This window comes from Struthio camelus, chromosome 2, assembly GCF_040807025.1.
Source record: "Struthio camelus isolate bStrCam1 chromosome 2, bStrCam1.hap1, whole genome shotgun sequence".
Classification (NCBI taxonomy): Eukaryota; Metazoa; Chordata; class Aves; order Struthioniformes; family Struthionidae; genus Struthio; species Struthio camelus.
Window position 1 is genome coordinate 7,875,508 of NC_090943.1, and position 19,997 is coordinate 7,895,504.

General features: G+C 42.4%; 2 protein-coding genes across 13 annotated transcripts in view; one reads left to right on the forward strand and one right to left on the reverse strand.

The window, feature by feature from the left end:
- The window catches only part of XYLB (xylulokinase), a 99,518-nt gene extending 80,347 nt beyond the window's left edge, over positions 1–19,171 (reverse strand). For 2 of the 12 annotated variants that reach the window (XM_068934184.1, XM_068934192.1), the window contains exons 1-3: positions 1,895–2,412; positions 1,413–1,571; positions 416–498 (exon numbers count right to left, since the gene is read on the reverse strand). In XM_068934184.1, the coding sequence (XP_068790285.1) occupies positions 416–498; positions 1,413–1,418 (89 nt within the window). In that variant the 5' untranslated portion in view covers positions 1,419–1,571; positions 1,895–2,412. Of the gene's footprint in view, positions 1–415; positions 499–696; positions 777–979; positions 2,413–2,773; positions 2,985–3,908; positions 4,043–19,135 lie in introns of those variants that run through there. The other 10 variants (XM_068934193.1, XM_068934190.1, XM_009681872.2 and 7 more) reach the window with 9 other exon arrangements.
- Positions 10,830–15,827, forward strand: C2H9orf152 (chromosome 2 C9orf152 homolog). Its single transcript, XM_009681841.2, is given in 3 exon segments — positions 10,830–11,215; positions 14,702–15,210; positions 15,212–15,827. Coding segments are annotated over 3 exon segments (813 nt in total). The 5' UTR covers positions 10,830–10,986; the 3' UTR covers positions 15,287–15,827.
- Positions 19,172–19,997: the final 826 nt, after the last annotated feature.

A 19,997-nucleotide genomic window follows, 5' to 3' on the forward strand; every position in this document is an offset into this window, starting at 1 on the left:
TTCCAAACACCTTTTAAAAGAAGTTCCACTCACACCATGTATTTGCTGTTATCGTAGCATTCCACCCTAACACAAAGGCAGTACTTGCTTCTGTGTCCCAAAAAGAAACAGTTATATCCAAAAGTTCGAATTTACAAAACAAAAAAAGATTTGATTTCTTGGTACGTAATGCCTTAGGGTGGGGGGGGGTCTTTTCATTTTGAGAGTTCTTGCCATACTCACAAACCAAGTGAGGCAACACGGTATACTACCATTGCCAACTATGAAACATGAACACAGCACGAACTTTTTTCATGGCTCCACGTATCAATGATACCAAATAGGGCAACAGCCTCCCACAGATCCCCAAAGTTCCAAATTATATTATCCAAGTAAAATGGAAAAATAAAAAAAAATATATAAAAAAAACACTTACCTAAATTCTGGTAGGTCCTTATCAAATTGAATATTATCCTCATAAATGACTCTCAGCTGTTCATCAATAGCAATGACTTTCAGCTAGAAGAAATAAAACAGGATGTGAACAAAAACTATCCAGGACAATAATTAAATAGCACTAATAACTCATTTATAATAATTCAGTTCCCCCAGATGAAATGGGAAAGAGGATCCCTCCAACGTGTAAAACTCAATTTAAGTACGGACACAATCTTATACGAAACAACTTAATACGTGATATTACAGCATGTCACCTACTCGATAATAGTTGCGTGTATCTGCTTGCATTTTCCTCCCCATTTCCTCCCTCCTTACTGCATGAGGACAAACGTGTGGCCATTTGCTAAAGAATAGCAAACACATTATCAAGTTCCAGCCTGCACCATGGTAACCAATTTGTGTCCAAAGAATATAGCATCTTAGCTGAAAAACGCCACTTGCCTCCTCCCAGCTAAGGAAGGACCCCAGTCCTAGATCCTATATCCGCCCTACCTTAAAAATGGATCTGACCCACTTAATTTGCTTTCTGTTAGCAGCGTACCAACATTAAAAAACCATTCGATCAACCTCGTACGGGTAAGTTGGATGTGTCTTTTCAAGCTCCCAAACCTCATCACAGGTATGACGACGCGAGCTACGCCCATACACCTGTTGGCGAAACGCATTCGAGCCTCCCCCAGTGTGGTCACCACGTCAGGTCACAGCACGGCTAACGCCAGATCGCGCTCACAAGTCGAAACATCAAGAAGGGATTCGGGCATCAAGGCTCACAACCCTACAGAACTTGGCTCACGCGAAGCCGCTGCAGAAGCTGGTTCCGGGGCAAACCCTCGTCCTTGGGCTGCGCGGTGGCTCACGTGAAGCCGCTGTAGAAGCTGGTTCTGGGGCAAACCCTCGTCCTCGGGCAAACTCTCGTCCTCTGGCTGCACGGTGGCTCACGCAAAGCCGCTGCAGAAGCTGGTTCTGGGGCTAACCTTCATCCTCGGGCTGCGCAGTGGCTCACGCAAAGCCGCTGCAGAAGCTGGTTCTGGGGTGAACCCTCGTCCTCAGGCGAACCCTAGCCCTTGGGCTGTGCAGTGGCTCACGCGAAGCCGTTGCAGAAGCTGGTTCTGGGGCGAACCCTCGTCCTTGGGCTGCGCAGTGGCTCATGCGAAGCCACTGCAGAAGCTGGTTCCGGGACGAACCCTCGTCCTCGGGCAAACTCTTGTCCTCGGGCTGCAGGGTGGCTCACTGCAGAAGCTGGTATTGGGGCGAACAATCGTCCTCGGGCTGCGCGGTGGCTCACGCGAAGCCACTGCAGAAGCCGGTTCCGGGGCGAACCCTCGTCCTCGGGCAAACTCTTGTCCTCGGGCTGCAGGGTGGCTCACTGCAGAAGCTGGTACTGGGGCGAACCCTAGTCCTTGGGCTGCGCAGTGGCTCACACGAAGCCACTGCAGAAGCTGGTTCTGGGGCGAACCCTCGTCCTCGGGCTGCACGGTGGCTCACGCGAAGCCACTGCAGAAGCCGGTTCCGGGGCGAACCCTCGTCCTCGGGCTGCGCGGTGGCTCACGCGAAGCCACTGCAGAAGCCGGTTCCGGGGCGAACCCTCGTCCTCGGGCGCACCCTCGCCCGGGCCCACGGAGCAAGGGCACGCGCCCCGCCGCCGGACCACCGCGAGGCCACCAACGGCGCGAAGCGCAGGCGGTTATCCCGCGTGAAGGCGGGCGGGCAGGTGGGCTGCCGCGGCCTACGAGCTGCCTGCCGCCCGGCCACCTCCAGCCCGTCGAGGGGGAAGCTGCTGCCGCCGAGCCCCGCGGCAGGAAGCGCGGGCTGCTGCCCGAGCGGCGCAGAGCGAGCCAGCCGGGGGCAGAGCCGCCGCCGCGGAGGGAGGCAGAGGAGGGGGCGCCGGTACCTGCTGCGTGCTGAAGTCCCAACCCAAGCAGCAGGCGGCGGCCATGGCGCGGCGCGGCCGCCCCGCCTCCGCCGGGGAGGGGAGGGGAGGGGAGGGCAGGGGAGGGCAGCGCCGCCGCCGCCGCCGCCGGGGAGGGCAGCGCCGCTTGTCGTGCACCCGCGCACATCAAAGACATTTATCTGCAGTGTTTTCTCAAAGGCCCAGCTCCTGTCGGTTTCTATTTCAAGGTTTCTAGTTCTCCTTATTGCAAAGGAAAGGCTTGAAAGGATCAGCCCTGAAGACTCGAAACCGAGAATGCGAACGTCTTAACATACTGACTTTTAAACCAATCTTACTGCGTCATAGCATCTTCCACTACTTTGTATTGCCCGCACCATCATTAGAACTCCCAACAGAACGTGATCGCAAAATCTTTTAATAAGATGGAGTTTAAATTAAAGTTACCTGGAAAATACTTAGGACGCAGCAGTCCTTTCAAATGAATACAGAGGTGTTAGCCTGCATCTTTTAGAGCCTAATCCTGCAAATTTATCTGCAGAGCTTGCAGCCAGGGAAAGACCTGACGAAGAGAGGGGAAGCACCAGTCCAGTTAGCAATAAGGGTTTTTAAAACAAGTTTGCAGGTGGTCTCCAGTAACTGGAATGTTCCTGTCCTTAAGGATTGCGTACTGGAAGGACCTGCCCTGAGCAAAGGTCTCCCTTTATGAACAAGCAGCTGTGAAGGAAATAACGAGGCTGGAATAATAACTCTCTCGTGCTACCAGATTAAATTAGGAGCAACAAAGCAGGACAGCAGAGTATAGGAGAATCTACTCAAGGACAGAACAGCAACGTTTAGCTGTGCAGTTATCATCAGCGAAGTTGCATTCGTGGACTAGTGATGTTTGAGCACCAACATATCCAGAACTACCAGCAGGGACGCACCGAATGCCATTTAGAAGGGAAATGTCACCACCACAGATTACCAGTTTGAGGCAGGGTACAGATTAATCACTCAAGACATATGTGGCAAGGCAAAGGGAAAAGCAAGTTTCTTCCGCTCTCCCTATTGACTAGTCTGTTACCTGATGGAGAAGCAATACTCCCACGCTCCACTAGGCCCTTGGCTCTTTTAATAACTAGTAATCCAATTAATAATGCTTTCCCCCCCCCCCCACTGTAAAATTAACCACAAGTGCTGATTTATTTTAATTCATTGCAAAACATAACTGTATTTCGTATTTCCCACATTCATGAATTTTTCAATTTTTAGTCTTACTTCAGATCTCAAAAATCTGCCTTTCATCTCAGTTTTACCCCGATATAAACTTAGATTTAACTGCATTCTTCAACTTTACGCAGAGCAGGTGACAAAGAAACCATACCCCTTGGAACAGGCAAACTCCTCAGAAAGCAATGCCAGCCCCACTACCATACTCCAGTATCATGGCAACATCTTAAGCCTGCCAACAAACTACAGAACACTGTTACATTGATAGCAGTCTAGCAATGCTGGTTTATACTGACTAAATAACTTAATGAGATGTTAAAACACTCGCAACTTGAAGTGAAGTTTTAGAAGTCTGGGGCAAACTACGGACCCGCCAATCCTTTTGCTTCCTCCAGCAGTTGATTTTGGGCATCTCACTAGCTATTTTGACAGCTGGGCAGTCAAATATTCCGAAGTCCCAGACAAACAGGTATTTCATATTCGTACAGCAACAAGAGGTTAGCATAGCAGGAACAACAGGACAGCTAAGAACCACTGTGCATACAGAGATCAGTTACACACATGCAATACAGCCAAGACAGCCCATGTTAAAGCTAATACAGTTAGGCCTGCTGGCACAGTTACTGATTTCCCAGTAAGAAGTCTTTAATTAGCCTCAGAAATATTAAACACACTAAGCTGGGTCAAATAAACTTTTAGCTATTTGCTAACTAACCTGGCAATCGTGCAGTGCTGCTAATTAAGCAGGAGGTGTTTACAATATTAAGCTTCAAGTAACACAACAATAATACAACACTTTTAAAAAACATAGATATATCTATCAGCTCCAGCACTAGACCTGCCTACTGGAAAGATATCCCAACAGTGATAGTTCCCTAAAGGTCATTCCCTTTCTGCATAGCATTGCAGGTACTCTGTTATCACAATCTCCAGTAATGTTTAACCAAATATCAATAATATAAAATACTGCCTTAAGTTACAACATGAAGTTACCGTGCTTTTTAAATGAGACTGTATTATAATGTCACGATATTTTCCTTTCTCTAAACGTGTACTGATCTGTTAAAGTTATCTTTGAGCATGATTTTCTGGTATCCATTGTATTTGTCCATATCAACAAATAATATGGAGAATCTCATTGTTCATTCTGAAAGAATGACAACTTGATGTTTAAAAGAAATGGATCAAGATAACTGCCGTGGATAACAGCATTCTTGATTGTGCTGTGAAGAGACAAAAGTCTGTACAAAGATCCAGTAAAGGCCCTGTGCATGAGTCCTACAAGGAGATGAAGCCCAAACCACAGTTGTTGCACTGAGAGAGAAGACGTACCTTATTTAGGTAATTATTCCACAAAAGTATTGGCTGATTTAATTCTTGGCATGTGCATATTCAAAATCCCAGGCACTGTACTGCATTAACTAATGAAGGCCCTTGAAGAATTGGCGCAGGAGTCCACACAAAAGCGTATGACTGTACAAGCACAATGGGTAGAAGCAAAGAATTTAAATGATGGCTCGACTGCACATTCTCAATTATACTGTCAGCTTCATACGTGTTGGTCAATTTGCAGCTTTTATTTAATCATGTACATCAAATCCTCCAACTTCACTTCTTCTGAATTCAACAGAACACATTGTGTTGACTCAGCCGGTACTGAATCAGGCACTGCAGAATTGTTTCTGGTTTTACCCAGATGTAATTTCACTGACTTCAATTAGGTTACTAGTGATTACCAAGTGCAGTACAAATTACTCACGAGATCGCTGCATGGAAGTAAAGTGAAGGATCTTTCTCAATAGCAAATTATTTTTAAGATACTCTCACTGTCACTTGCTCTCCTCGGCACAGATTTTAAGTCCATATTCATTCTCACAATAGTAGTAGTATTTAACCATCCTCTCTGAAGAGCTATCCTAACTGCGTTCATTTGCAAGGCTTATTAAAATTAACTTCTGCACCTCACAGATTTCCTTGAAGCTGAATACTGAAGTGGTCTTTGTCCTTACGCTCAAAGACAAATAACTCAGAAGCAAGATGTTGTCATCCAGATAAAACTTTTCATCAACAACAGGTTTACCACTTCTTTCATGCTGTATTTGACTCTTATCAAACTCCACTTACAGATAAGGATGTTTTCTTGATTAAAAGCAATCAAAGATCAACTCATTTCTACCCCACTGCTGAAGTGAAAACTAATAATGGCCAAGCTTTGCACTTTTCAGCGCCATCCTGGAAGGATCAAAAATCGTTTTACAATGGAGAATTAACCAAAATCATGTAGTTCACAGGTGGGCAAATCAAGGCAGAATATTTATATGGCTTACCCAATTCCTTCTAGGCCCTGTTTGAAATCGGAAGTTCCCCTAGAGTTTTTACATACTTCTTACATCTGTTGGGAGAACTAATAAACACAGGTGTTGTCACCACACAGAACTGTAGCGACCATAACTCTATCAATAGGAAACACTCTGAATAGCCGGTATAAAAATGTTATTTAGGTGGTAGTACCAGAAACGTGAACTTCACTGAGCAGCAATTGGAATGCAAGATATATTTGTGGGATCAAGGAAGCTTCAATGAGTTTCCAAAATCCTCTGGAGAGGAATATCTATGAAGGCCATTCAGGTGCTTCTCACCTTCTTCTCATGGACAGTTTTATGAGGTCAAAATAGAGTTGCCCTATCCTTTTGTTAGTCCCACTACTTCAAGAATCCCTAGAACTAAGAGGCAAGAAAGGGAAACGGCAAGGGAAGATGCCAGACCTCAGTTATTTAAAATCTCCAATTGGTAAATAACTTCAGTTCTTTCATTGCCTTGCCTCTGCATATTCTCATATCTGAAAGGGAATCTCATATGTTCCAAGCGGCAAGGATAACCCTAACTACAAAATGAGTAACAACTTTTGATCCTAGGTGTTGGATTCTGATCGTTCACATAGAGGGAGAGAGTCCAGTCCCAGTGATGCAGACAACCAGCAGAGCAAACAGATCTCAGCATTTTAGTTTACTTTTCCACAGCAAATAACATTCCAAAGGAAAGGAACTTGATCATCAGCACTAACAAGGTCAACCCAGAAGAAGAGAGGATTTGAAATGCTGCTTATGCCAAGCACAGAAACACATACAGACCATCTGCTGCATTTAACTCCTTACAACCAGCACAATTCAATTTGGCCTCCATGAATCGAGTAGTTTCACTGTGACTGCTTTTGCCATTCACACACACACACACAAAATAGGGGTGAGGTGGATCTCCAGAGGGAATTGGATAGCACCAAATTCTCAATACGTGAAAAGTCAGATACCCAGAGTATTAAAGGTAAAGCACAAGATGACTAGGATGAACTCCTCAGTGCTAACTTGCTGTGCATGCCTTTACTGCCACTCAGGCAGAGTGCAGCACCAGATGCCAGAGCTCAGCACTGGAGCTCCCTACCTCGTTCTGGGCACCAGAACGCTTTTTTTCAGAAGTGAAACCCTTCCTGATCACTAGGGCCAGATCAGCGGTACTGGACTCAGTCCACGGCAAACCTCAGGGATCTAAGGAATACAATTTGGCAAGCCACTTTACATCCTCTGCTAAATCTCAGACCACCTATCTAAATAACATTCCTGATTTTACATTTTATATGCAGATAAATGTATATGCCTACATACACACACACAACCTCATTGTATGTACACAAAAGAACCCCAAGGAGTAAAAGGGAAAAACAGAATCCAGTCAAGGAAACGTCAGGATGAACCATGCATAACCTAAGCTCACCACACCTTCAGACTGATTCGAAGGACAACTGGGACACTCTCCCTTTGACACACTCTGAAACCTTTATGTCTGAAAATACGTGGAAGGTCAACAGAGCAGAAAAAGCATCTCAAGATCATTCCGAAAACTTGCATTGCAGGCACCTTGATCCTATTAGCATGAACGTGCAGAGAGCACCAGAAAATAATCTTGCATTATTAGAGTCCTGTGCTCTAATTACTTAACCGATCCGTAATTGCAGCATGCTTTAAACTTGTGGTTTCAAATAATAGAAACATATGCTTTCTTATCAAATATACTCATTAAAAAGTAAACAATTATTATTGATTCTATTAATACTTTCTGGAACCCAAATAATAGCTACCACCTGTTTTTACCTTTCCTTTTGGTTTTATTAGATTTTCTAACTGTAATAGTCAGTGTCTAACATTTCAAGGCTGCATATAAATAACAAAAAATCTAGAAAGCTAGAGAAAGGGGATTATCATGGTAAGTTTGATTTTCCTGCCCAGTGCAAGTTAAAATACACAGATATTGGTACCCTTTGTAAGCTGCATGAAGAGAGCATGGAGTATTTCTTTAATTCTCCGTTTGAACAACAAGAGTAATCATATATACCTCTGTACACCCTTTGGTCCTAGGTGCATAGTAAAATGCAATGTTACAGGAAGTGCATTCAGTTAGAGTTCACCATTAGGAGCATTTTTAATTATCTTTAAATTAATTGTTACTATGAAATCCTCCAAATAGTTTTTAATTAAAAAAATTTACTACTCACAAATTAATTAGTATGAGATACAAATTAGTTGCATTTTTTTTAAAATAAGATTTGCAAACAAGGTCAAGGACAGCAAACATCTACCTCAAGTTCTAAAAAGCCACTGCTTCTGGATTATGAAGTACTCTCCAATTTTTTTGCCTCAAGGAAATGAAAAATTGCTTCCATTGTGTGATGGAAAAACAGACTAAGGAGAAAATATGGCACTTCAGAGTTCAGTGGATAATCAAATTAAAACCACACAGAGCTGACGTTTTGACAAGAGTTTATTCAATTAAGAAGGACAAGTTTTTACACAGAACCCTAATTCAAGGCAATAAATTTTGAGAATGTAATGTACTGTTAGGAAGCACGCATACCAATGGAAGGACATGGCTTGACTGCTTGTATTTCTCAGCAACCTACAAGCCAAGTCTGGGCCTGTAACAGTTTAGGACTAAGGCAAATATATAGTCATACCACTCCAATAGTGCCACCTGCTGTGTACTTTCAAAGTACACTGTGGTCTGCAGATCCAAATGACTGTGCTTATAAAGAGTAGCATTGGATGACTGACTGATTTAAGCAGGAGTAATCATTTCAATTTTGTGTTCACGTATGACAATGAGAAAATGCAATTTGACACATTTTTTTTTCCCCCCTTCTTCCTAGTAACACCTCAACAGGCTGGTGATACAAAGCAAGTTGTTCCACTGCAGTATAAGAACACAACCCACAGGTCATCCACTTCCAAGTTTGTGTCAGTGGCATAACAGGGATTAGTTGCATCAGCTCACCATATATCAAGCACACAGTTAACCCTATTTACTTTGTGACCTTTTGTAAGCCAGACCTGCAACTCATGTTATGAATCACATCCTGGTTGCAAACTCATAAAACACACACTCACAGATAAATCTACACAAAGTGTGTGTACATAGATATATGTGCGCGTATACACAGAGGCACAGATATATAAGGTGTATTTACTTTATTAAGATGCCCTGTTCACAAGCTTTCTCTGAAATAGAAATAAAATGCAATGCATACACTATCGGCTCAGCAACACAAAGGCTAATCCTATTCCTGGTTCCACTGACCTGCTCTGTCAACTGAAGCCAATCACTTCATTTCACTGGGCATCTGTTTTCTCTTCCCTGTTTCTGTTCTTCCCGCTTACCTACACAGCTGTTTGGAAAGAGACTGCCTTTGCCTTGCATTATGTATCTGTATTGGTTTAAGTGCAGCGGGTTTTCACTGAGCCTGAGGCAATGGTATAGTACAAATATTTATAAATCATAGTACTTTCTTAGGAGACACAAACTCTCGCTACTTTAAACGCTGTCTGAATGAAAAGTTAAGAGCACATCTTTTAAGATGGAGACTACACTTCCTGTTCAAGGATGCTATCAGGGTAATTCTTTCTGCAACATATGTCAGGTTGCACAAGTCAGTCACTTTCTCAGGAGCTCACTGAGGCAAACAGTGTGACTGGAATTTTAAAAAGGTTGGGTAACTTTTACGACCACTAGTAATGTTTGTATTGAATGCCAGCTCAAACTGTAATGGGGTTAATTAAAATCTCCTGCCCCAATGTATAAACTGACTGCCTGAAGGTCCAAAGGAGGACTCCATGTGCCAACAACTCAGAAGAACATTGAAGACAAAAAAGGCAACTGAGAGACTCCTTTTTACAGAGTTATAGGTGTTTGTTACTGCAGAAGGCAAAATATCACACTAGATATGTCGAAGCCACAATACATCAGAACAAGTCTACAAAGACATATGGTTTTTCCAGGATCAGGAGAGCGAAGCTAACTTGAGGAGCGCCTACAATGTCTGACAAAACACTGTGTTTTCTTCTCTTTCCCTGGCTAAGACAGAACAGAACTGCAGCTGAGGAAGGGAACACGATTTGCAAGACGCACGTACATTGGGAAGCCAAAAGCTAACATAAATGAGATACAACAGACTTACGCACGTGTACTTGCTGAGCCTTGTGAGAACTCTATGCATATGCAGGTAATGGCATAACTACAGTCTTGCCCGCTGTGTACATATGACCTCCAAAGGGATTCTCAAGATCTGCATGCTCAGAGCCTGATTCAATAAGTTATGCTATGATTTGCATCATAAACGATTTCTGGCAGTAACTGGAGAAACACAGCATCTGGGCATTTTTCCCCTCACTATTCCCTTCCACACTGTCGAGCGTGAAAGGAAAGGATAAATTCTACAAGTTTATTTTATTTTATAGGTGTAAATGCAGAAAGGCAGAAAAACTGAAGGAGTCAAAGTCAGGCATTTCTACCTCTGGCCTCCCATCTCTAAGTGCCCCTGGCACACAGAACTCTGGCTCTGCACCCAAGCCTGAATACTTTTAACACATTCTGAAAAGGGAGCAACACGCACGACACTATTTTTAAGGTTTGCTATGCCCACCACCACAAGAAGCAACACTACTGAAACTGGATGAAAATTAAGCAAAGGAGAGTAGAGGAGAAAAGATGTAAAAAAAAATATGGGAAGAAACCTAAAGAAAGATTTACCAGAAGGAATTACTGTCTTGGGCAGGTCACCATGACAGCATCTCTTTAAGAATTAACATTACTACACAAACCAGTATTATCCAGCCCTTTGCGCACCTGACTGTGTTCAGCAAGGTTTTGTATTTCATTGTTTTGTTTGGCAAAGCTTCACACGCTCACAACCTTAAGTCAACATTAAATCCAGCTATCCAGTTGTTATCATTAACTCTGTATGCAGTAGCTCAACACACATTGCATGAAAACAAGCTGAGTGAAGTCTGCAGCTTCTGCATAAACCATGCCCTGAAAGCAGTCACCATACTTAGAAGAAAGTTACTTCTTCATTTAGGAACATTTCAGATGCTTCAAACTTGATTTGCTTATTTGCCAACACAATGAAGGAAATGTCTTGCTTTTGCATGACTTTGTCTTCCTTGTGGGAACAGATGGTGAAGGCTTACAAATCAATGACTGGTATTTTTTCAGTGACTCATACCTCAGAGCAACAGGCTTCAGATCGTGACAAGCAGCCAACCAAGATGGATGTAAGCTTACTTGAGGAGCAGTACGACTATATGAAACAGAAGCAAAAGCTGCAATCACACGTTATTGTATTCAAAACAGGTATGCTTGGATTTATAAGAAACTACGTAAATACAGATGTAAAGGATATCACTTTAAGTCTTGTGTAACTTCTATCTTTGTTCTTTTTATACACAGCTTCAAGAAAGTTACAAAGTGAATTCCTTCTCGGTCATTTTGTTTGCTTGTTCATTCCGCTGAAAGGTGGTCTTTGGTTATAGCAAGCAGAAAAAAAGGCAGTGAAACACTACCATGAATTTGAAATAGATTTATGTATTCTGAGATAAGGCATTATGTCCATAAAGTGAAATTCTAAACTTAAATGTTAACTCTTACAGGAGCCACACATTTCATGTCTATCTCCAATATATTTTTGCAAAACGTTCTATAACATTTCTCTCTCTTGAATGTTTCCATCCAAACAGCGCTAGGTCTTCTGTCTTTTTCCCTTCATCTTTATTTATGTAAAAAAGTGTGTTCTACAAGACTACTGAAAGCAATAGCAAATATGAAGTGACTAGCAGAAGGTGGGCTTTTGTTAAGAAATAACTATACTAAGAGCTATAGTGGGTAACTAAGATACAAGCTTTAGACAAGAGGTGCCCTTCTAAAAGTGGTTTCACTGTACATTGCTCGGGAAGTACATAAATAGAAAAACTATCTGACAGTAGATATTGTTGTCACTTATTTTTTCTATAACAGACATTCACATATTTTAAAGTTTTTAGTTAGATTCTTCCGTATACTATTACACTGATGTATTTTCATTAACTTTCTAAGTTAAAGTGACATCCAGAAAAGTCAATTAATTGTCTTCTGAATCATTTAGTAGCAAGACGAAAAACATGTTTCATTTACCTCTGATACTAACATTCAACTCAACAGTTAGACTCAACAGAAGTCACCTGAAAACAACATCCTTCTGCTCCTTCCCCAATACACACACAGACACGTTCACACGTCCATCTGTTCCCAATATTTAAGAATAAAGATGATGATAAGATTTGAAAATCACCAGTTGGGGGATATTACAGGAGTGTATTTATTATTTATTGGCTAAGAAGCAGAAAAGCAGTGTTTATTTTGGGAATTAGAATGGAAGGAGCGTTCAGAGCATGCAATCACACAGAATAAACACTGGGGCTCTGACTGCAGAAATCCCTTCCAAGAATGCACCAAGCTAACTTGAAATATGATTAACTTCTGTCACTCCAGAACCTTAAAAGTCTCTGCGATAACAGCATATGGAAAATGCCAAATGGTAAATAACCCCGCAACAAGGCTATTACATGCAATTAAAAAAAAAAAAAAAGCCTCCCAAAGATCTGTTTAATTCAAGCTTTCTTTAGAATGCATGTTAATTGCATGAATGCATGAATGTATGTTAATTCAATACACTGTGTGGTTCATGCCTCCCATGTTTCTATCAGAGGTCATTGCTCAATTCTGTGCACCCACACCTGTAGCCAAAGAGCAAAATCAAACCTGAACTGAAATATGTTCAGACTGTTACAACTGCACTAGATGCATTATTTTTAACTTGCTGATCAACTTATGCCAGATCATAGTTCTTCAGATTACCAGTTCAAACGGTCTGACATAAAACCTGATGTTGCCTAACAATCACAGAATGGTTGAGGTAGGAAGGGACCTCTGGAGATCATCTAGTCCAACCCCCCGGCCCAAGCAGGGTCACCTAGATCAGGTTGCCCAGGATTGTGTCCAGGCGGCTTTTGAATATCTCCAGGGAAGGAGACTCCACTACCTCTCTGGGCAACCTGTTCCAGTGCTCTCACAGTACCCTCACAGGAGAGTTTTTCCTCATGTTCAGATGGAGCATCCCGTGTTTCAGTTTGTGCCCATTGCCTCTCATCCTGTCGCTGGGCACCACAGAGAAGAGTCTGTCCCCATCCTTTTGATACCCTTCCTTCAGATACTTGTACACCTTGATCAGATCCCCCCCTCAGTCTTCTCTTCTCCAGGCTGAACAGGCCCAGCTCCCTCAGCCTTTCCTCACGTGAGAGATGCTCCAGTCCCCTCAGCATCCCGGTAGTCCTAACAATGTCTGTTCAGTGGAGAGAACACTTATACCTACAAGAATGTGCAAAACAACATCCCATTAAAGTCTCTCAATTCCTCCTTTCTCTGCCAACAGAGAGAAGGAAAAACTGCTGTGCTATTATGCTGGTGTTCCTGCTTTGACAAAGGGAGGAAAAGATGATAGCTAAAGCCTCTCCTTAGACAAAGCGCTGTTGTACAGCTTCAGTTACTGGCAGTAAATGAACTGGCTCTGACATATTCAAATACTTCCTTGTAAAGATTAGATGAAAGTCAGTTACAAGTTTGCTTGTTTGTTTTCTTAAGGTAGCATCCTATTCAAACCAGTTTCATTTCAAATTCAGGGTTACAATTCATTTAAAATGGCCATTCAGATCTTCTGTTTCAGAATACAAGCAGCACTATTTTTTTCATTTTACTACGCTTCAGAATTCATATTGCAACACAGCCCGTTGCTGTAAGTGAACCTTGTAAGAAGAGTCAGCATCCTGCACTACTGCTTTAAATTATATTTATACTAACTGAAGTATATTTCCATCAGCGCTTGCAATGTCAACAGGCACTGTTTGTTTATCTTCAGCATAATGGTTCACCTTCTGTTCATTTTCAAGGCACAGAAGGCCAGTCATGTTCAGTAATTTGATAGCTGCTACGTGTAATTAAAAAAGCATTAGCATTTCTATCCCTAATATCTTATACATTTCTAACAGTAACTTTACACACTGTTTAGAAATTAAACCATAGGGATGAGATAAAAAGAAGAGAGCAGATCCGTTCCCACTATTACAGCTGCTCTGTACCACTCACAGAGTAAGCAGATTTTTGCTCTAAGTGGTCATTCAGGCATCACTAATGTGGTAAGCTATTTACCTTACACCATACACACCAACTGTACAGCGGTAAAATCATATTGTGTATAAGCCCGTGTGTTAATAAGCTCCCTTAACAGATGAGATAACTCCCCATTAAAAAAGGAAGCAAGAAAGAAATTCACAAGCTGATTCGATCTACAAGCGGTCACAGTATTCTAGCTTGTGAATACAAACTTCACACAGTATCAAACATAACATTTGCAACTTTCAAATCACAGCATCTATCAACACACTGAGAAAGCCCTTGCTCACCTTAAGAATTTTTGCTTACAAGCAATTAATTACTGAAAGTCAATTCTCAAACTGTGCCGTTAATGAGCCTTGGAGTACCGCTTAGATCAACATTGCCTTGATAAATCTCCAATTTTATTTGACTGACCCAAGGGTGCCATTTATGTCCTCAGACTTGCAAAAACAAACATGAAGCACTTCTGCTCCAGTATTTGGCATCAAAAGAACTTGCACTGCTCTCAGACACAGGTAGAAGGAGCGTGGATACACTCGACTGTTAAAACTTTTCAGCTGCAGTTATGCCTTAGAAATGAGAACTTTAATTTTTGCCACCATAATAATGTGCACACATGTATTTCCTTTACAGGTGAAAATGAATCTGCTCTCTCAGAATCAATGGTTAATGCTGTTTTAATTAATAAAAATGTTAAGAAATCAAAATCATTTGCAGAGTGTGTTCCTGTCAGAAAGGTCAAACTGGAGTTGACCAGCAACGGCAACCTACAAGACAGCTCACCATGGCGTACCCACCTGGGTATCCATCGCCTAACGCAAGCCCCTTGCCAAGAAGTTCCCCATGATCTTTCCCACTGCAAGAATGGATCATGTAGTTTTGACAATCAGAGACTGATTCCAAAAGAAAATGGCACACTCCAGCACAAGGAATTAGAAACAGTGGGTGAACAACTCGTGCTCAATCAGCTGGGAAGTTCAAGTACATTGAACAGTTTCAGCAAAGAGAACAGCAGCAACGTTTCAGGCACCTGCCAGAAGTCTCCTTTGAAATCGGCTACTTCAGTGGTTTGGACACGTCAACATATTTGTTCCACAAAATGTATGCCAGCATGCAACAAATTAAACTTTTACCCTTTCCCTCAGAAAAAAACACCTAGAATTTCTGAAGCAGCAAGAAGGCTTGGATTATATGTCTCACAATGAAGACACTCGGTAGCATGCAAAATCAAGACAAAAGCCTAAGTAAACCTGCAGCAGAATAGTCTTCCTAGTTACTCTGATTGACCTGTGGAAGATCTAGTCATTTGATTAGCCATGGAAGATTCTTACTATGTAATCTGCTTCTTTACCGTACAAACACTGTTAGATGAGGAGTGTTGTCATGACAATGCTGGACTGCAACAACAGATACTCCTAAAATACTATCACATATCACTTCTACTTTCCCAGATATAGGGGCACTTTTCTCTTTTTTTCCCTCCCTACACTCAGCTTACTCATTTTATCACAGCAACCTTTGAAACATCTGAAAGCTATAGCAAAGACTAGCAGAACTGCTTACGAAGCAGCTAGGCTAGATTTCACTGTGGTACAATTTCATTAAATGATAAGTAATACATGAAACAGTACTGAAGTGAATGTATTGATACATTTGAGTTAATGCATGATTTCATAATTCACTTTCCATGGAAAAAAATCCACGATACATTTTAAGATGTGTATTTTTAAATCAACTAATAAAAAACTTTGCTCATTTCTATTGTTGTTTTAATGGAACTTAGTAAATGTCACCTTTTCTTATATATAAATTCTATGAAATTATAAAGTTAGGCTCTCCCTAACCCCAGTATTTTATTAGAAAACACAATTCTGAAATAATTATTTAACTTGCAGATACTCTGTATCAATGTACCTTCCTTACCAGAGGTATAAGGCCTCCTGCTGCTGCTACAGCTCTATGCACACAAAGAGGAGATAACCATTTCGACTACGCAAACGTAACTGTAGCAAGTAGTACAACTTTTGTACAGACAAAGCTTAACCTACTCTGTTGTGGCACAACTGCACCACAGACCTGTTCAGGTTTTCAAAAGGAAGTAGCTATTTCTGGTCTCTCCTCCTGCAAGGTCTTTAGAGGAAGGGAAACCTCTTTTCCAAGTGCTTCTCAACAATGATAAAAATGCAAGTTGCGTCACCAACTTCTGGCTGCAAGGACCAAGAGAGGTCTCTTTCTCAAGCACAGGCTTCAGAAGGGTTAAAGGTTGAAATGTCTCCCCATCTCACGATGGCTCGTTTTGAGCTACGTTCCGGGCAGCCACTGGCTCCCCTAAACCATTCCGTATCGTCCAGAGCCATGGCAGAACAGAACGAGGACGAGCTGAATGGCCAACAAAGCTCTTCGTGACTCTTGCAAGCAGTCTTCAGTCACACTCCCCTAGTTACCACTACCGTCTTGGAATCACAGTTTTCACGCACAAAAAAAGTGAGCAAAAAAGTTTTTAAAGATGCTCAGCTGTGGTTTATGTTCTTTCAGACCCAAACCTCTCATCTTCGCAGGAAAAATAAACTAACCCTTCACCAGGTATCTAGGAGACAGAATTAATACCAATGTGCAAATAAAACCCTATCATCAAAGAAATAGTAACTTTGTTACCTATTTGCAACAGAAACTACCATTCTCTCTGCACCCAAGACAACATCAAACCACTATTCCTTCATAAAATTCCACTGACCTTTATTGCGCTTGACACAGGATACTAGATCTAGAGATGTCTGCTGCCATCTCAGGAGATACACAGCTGCAAGTGCAACATAACACTTCACAGGTCCACAAAAACAGAAAAATATAACACGGAATATAATGCTATTTTACTCCATCTTGCCAAATGTCATTTTCTCACCCAACAATGTTCCAAATCTAAATTCTGTAGTGTCCTACATTCAGAGGACACGGCTCCAGATAGCACCTGTAGGTAGGCAGGCATCTTGTACCCCTGACAGTCCTTAAGACAAAGGCAAAAGAATTTCTAAGTTGCTTAACAATGTAAAAGAAATGATCAGTAGGGGTAGTTAAGGATATCTGTGGACTTCTTGTCCAGGACTCAGTTAACAAAGTGCTTTGAGATGTCCCGATGAGAAGCGCTAGCTACTACCAACAGTGATGAGCATGCCACAATAACTCCTGAATTTTTTTCCCCGCCATCTTTAGTAAGAACAGCAGAATGAAGACACAGGTTTGGGAGAGGTATTAATTGTGATTTTCCAGATTTTCTAATGTTTCATTTAACTGGCCTGCCCCCAGGAGGTTTACAGTTCAAATTTCTGTTTCTGGATGGGCATGAAACATTAACGAGCAATAACATTGATAATCATAGATACATTTTATATACTTTTTTTCTTCACAGTATTTACCATATCTAAGGACAGATTAGAAAGAAAAAGAGAGATAAAAGATAGATATGAATAATACATAGGGAGAAAATATTAGATAACAGCCAGCCATATGAAACAAGAAACTACCTGGAGGGAAATATCAAAGGACAGTGAATTTTTTGAAGTATGTGGTGTGCATTAGTTTTCTATTTACTTGCCTTGCTGATTCCAGGGTACATGGAGTCGTACCCCTGCCTTTCATTATACTGGAGTATTATTTTTGTTCTCTCTTCAAGTTCATAGACCATAAGAGAACCACATAAAGCCAGAGGAATGACCGAAAGAAAAATTCTATATTAGCCATTATTAAAACTATTAAAAAATTAATTCAAGATCACTTTTCCTAGACACTTGCAGTGAAACACTTGAGGACATTTCAGTGACTGCAGCTTAAAGTTTGAAATCAGAATCACTGAGAGTTTATAACCTTATCTAGCCACAGTCTGCGCACAGACCTATTCTATAAACCCATTTGACTAAATTGGTTATATAATTTTCTGCAAATACTCTTACACTGATTTTAAATTGCTACTAAAGTGCTTTGAGTAAGTCTTATCATAATTAAACACGGACCTTGAATATCTTGATTTAAAATTCAGTACAAGTTTATGCACCAAGTAACTAACTTCTTTGTAGGCACTTTCATACAAACACGTTGTGTTTTCCTGAGGCTTCTCTAGCCCGCCGCTGCGCGTTGCACTGACGGGAACCTATTTAAAAAGGACATTTTGCCTTTGGAGAAGTCTGTCAATTAAATTCCCAAGGACACTATGGAGAAACAATTTCACTAGACTGTGATTTGTTAGCAAAGTAGTTCTGGTTATGAGAAAACATGCTTTACTTACATTTCAAGACACTCAAATATTACATGTGCTCATTATCTAGTGAGAAAATGAGTTTTTTTCCCCTAATTAAAGCAGCAGCAGTAAAAATGAAATAGGGAAATATATTACATCAGGAAAACAAAAATAAAAAGGAAAACTTCCAATATCAGAAGATCACAGTTCTCAAATACACCTGATTTTCCAACCCCCTTGCTGTTAGCTTCTTCATGTTTGGAGATCATGAGACAGTCACTTTCATCACTGAGTTGCTATAGTTTTAGTTGGGTTTCAGATATGAAACTCGAGACTGTTATAAAAGGAAGCCCAGCAACATTACCCTCATTTTACCGGTGGGAAAACTGCACCGGTTTGTGTGAACAGGCTCACTGGTGGAGCGAGGAAACCCAAACATCCAAGCTCAGTGTTTTGCTCATGATACCTGTGGGGCTCCCCATTTCCTAAGCTGCATTATCCAGCACCCTCACTTACATTCACGTGACTGCCCGAGGAAAACGTTTTACACAAGAGGTAGTCCTGCAGGGCCATCTACTCCGGAAGAAATAATACTCCCAATGCAACAACTTTAGTCACAAGTCAGAACAGTGAGAATAAAACCCCTTATGCTCGGGAGAGCTGGTCACAGGAGAGATTTATTCTGCATCAGTTAATTATTTCTGTGATCATTTCAGTTAACTATTTAGTTACTCATCACATAGTATTTACTCCCTATAAAGGCACCAGAAAGACTCCAGGAGCAAACCCCAAACCTTTAGGGGATCTATATATAAAGATAAGGCAGCGCAGCCTACCTCGTACTCCCAAGCATCCATCTAGCCTCGCTCCCTGTCCCCACTATAGGCCAATGTGGCGGCTACAGCAGAGGACAGGAAGGGGTCTCACACAGGGACACTCCAGCACCACCTAAACCAGAGATGGAGCTTAGTATATGACTTTTTTTCACTTCCATGTTTTTTTCCAGTCCAGTCAGTCTCTGAATCCACATTCATTTTTAACAGCCCCGCAATGAACAGGCTGGAAGCCACAGGTCACCCCTGAGGGAGAAACACCAGCCCACAGAGGAAGACTAACCCTAAACATAGCTGCTCTCAAAAAACACTTAGAAAACCCCACTTGGCTCTCCCCTGGCACGTCTCACAGCACCTCAACCTTCGGGAAAAGGCCCTTCACAGCCCTGACAGGCATTTCCCCCTCTTTTACCTCACAAATAGAGGGACCGCAGCGAGGGAGGCTGCCCACTAGCAGCCTCGACCTCCTCCAGCCCCTCATCTCTGCTGAGAGGAGAACCCCACACAGCCCTCACGAGGTGACAACTAGACCAGGCAGAGCTGGGAGGCAGCGCAGGGACGACGCCACCAGCACCGTCCCCATGTGAGGGCAAGACACTAAGATGGCGGCGGGCCTCGGGCTTCAGTACGTCACCTGCCCGACGCCGGGCTCCCGCCCCTTGGCAGCGCCTTCCGGCCTTCCGTAGGAACCTGCTTCCTCCTGCACCCCCAGCCGCCACAGAACAGCCGCTGTGGAAGCTGCGCGTGTGCGAGCAGCCAGGCTCCGCCCCCAGCCCCCAAGACCCGCCCCCTCCCCGAGCCAGCGGCCGCCGGCCGGTGCGCAGTTCAGCGCGGGCGGGGCACCGCCGCGGGGGCGGGGCCTGTG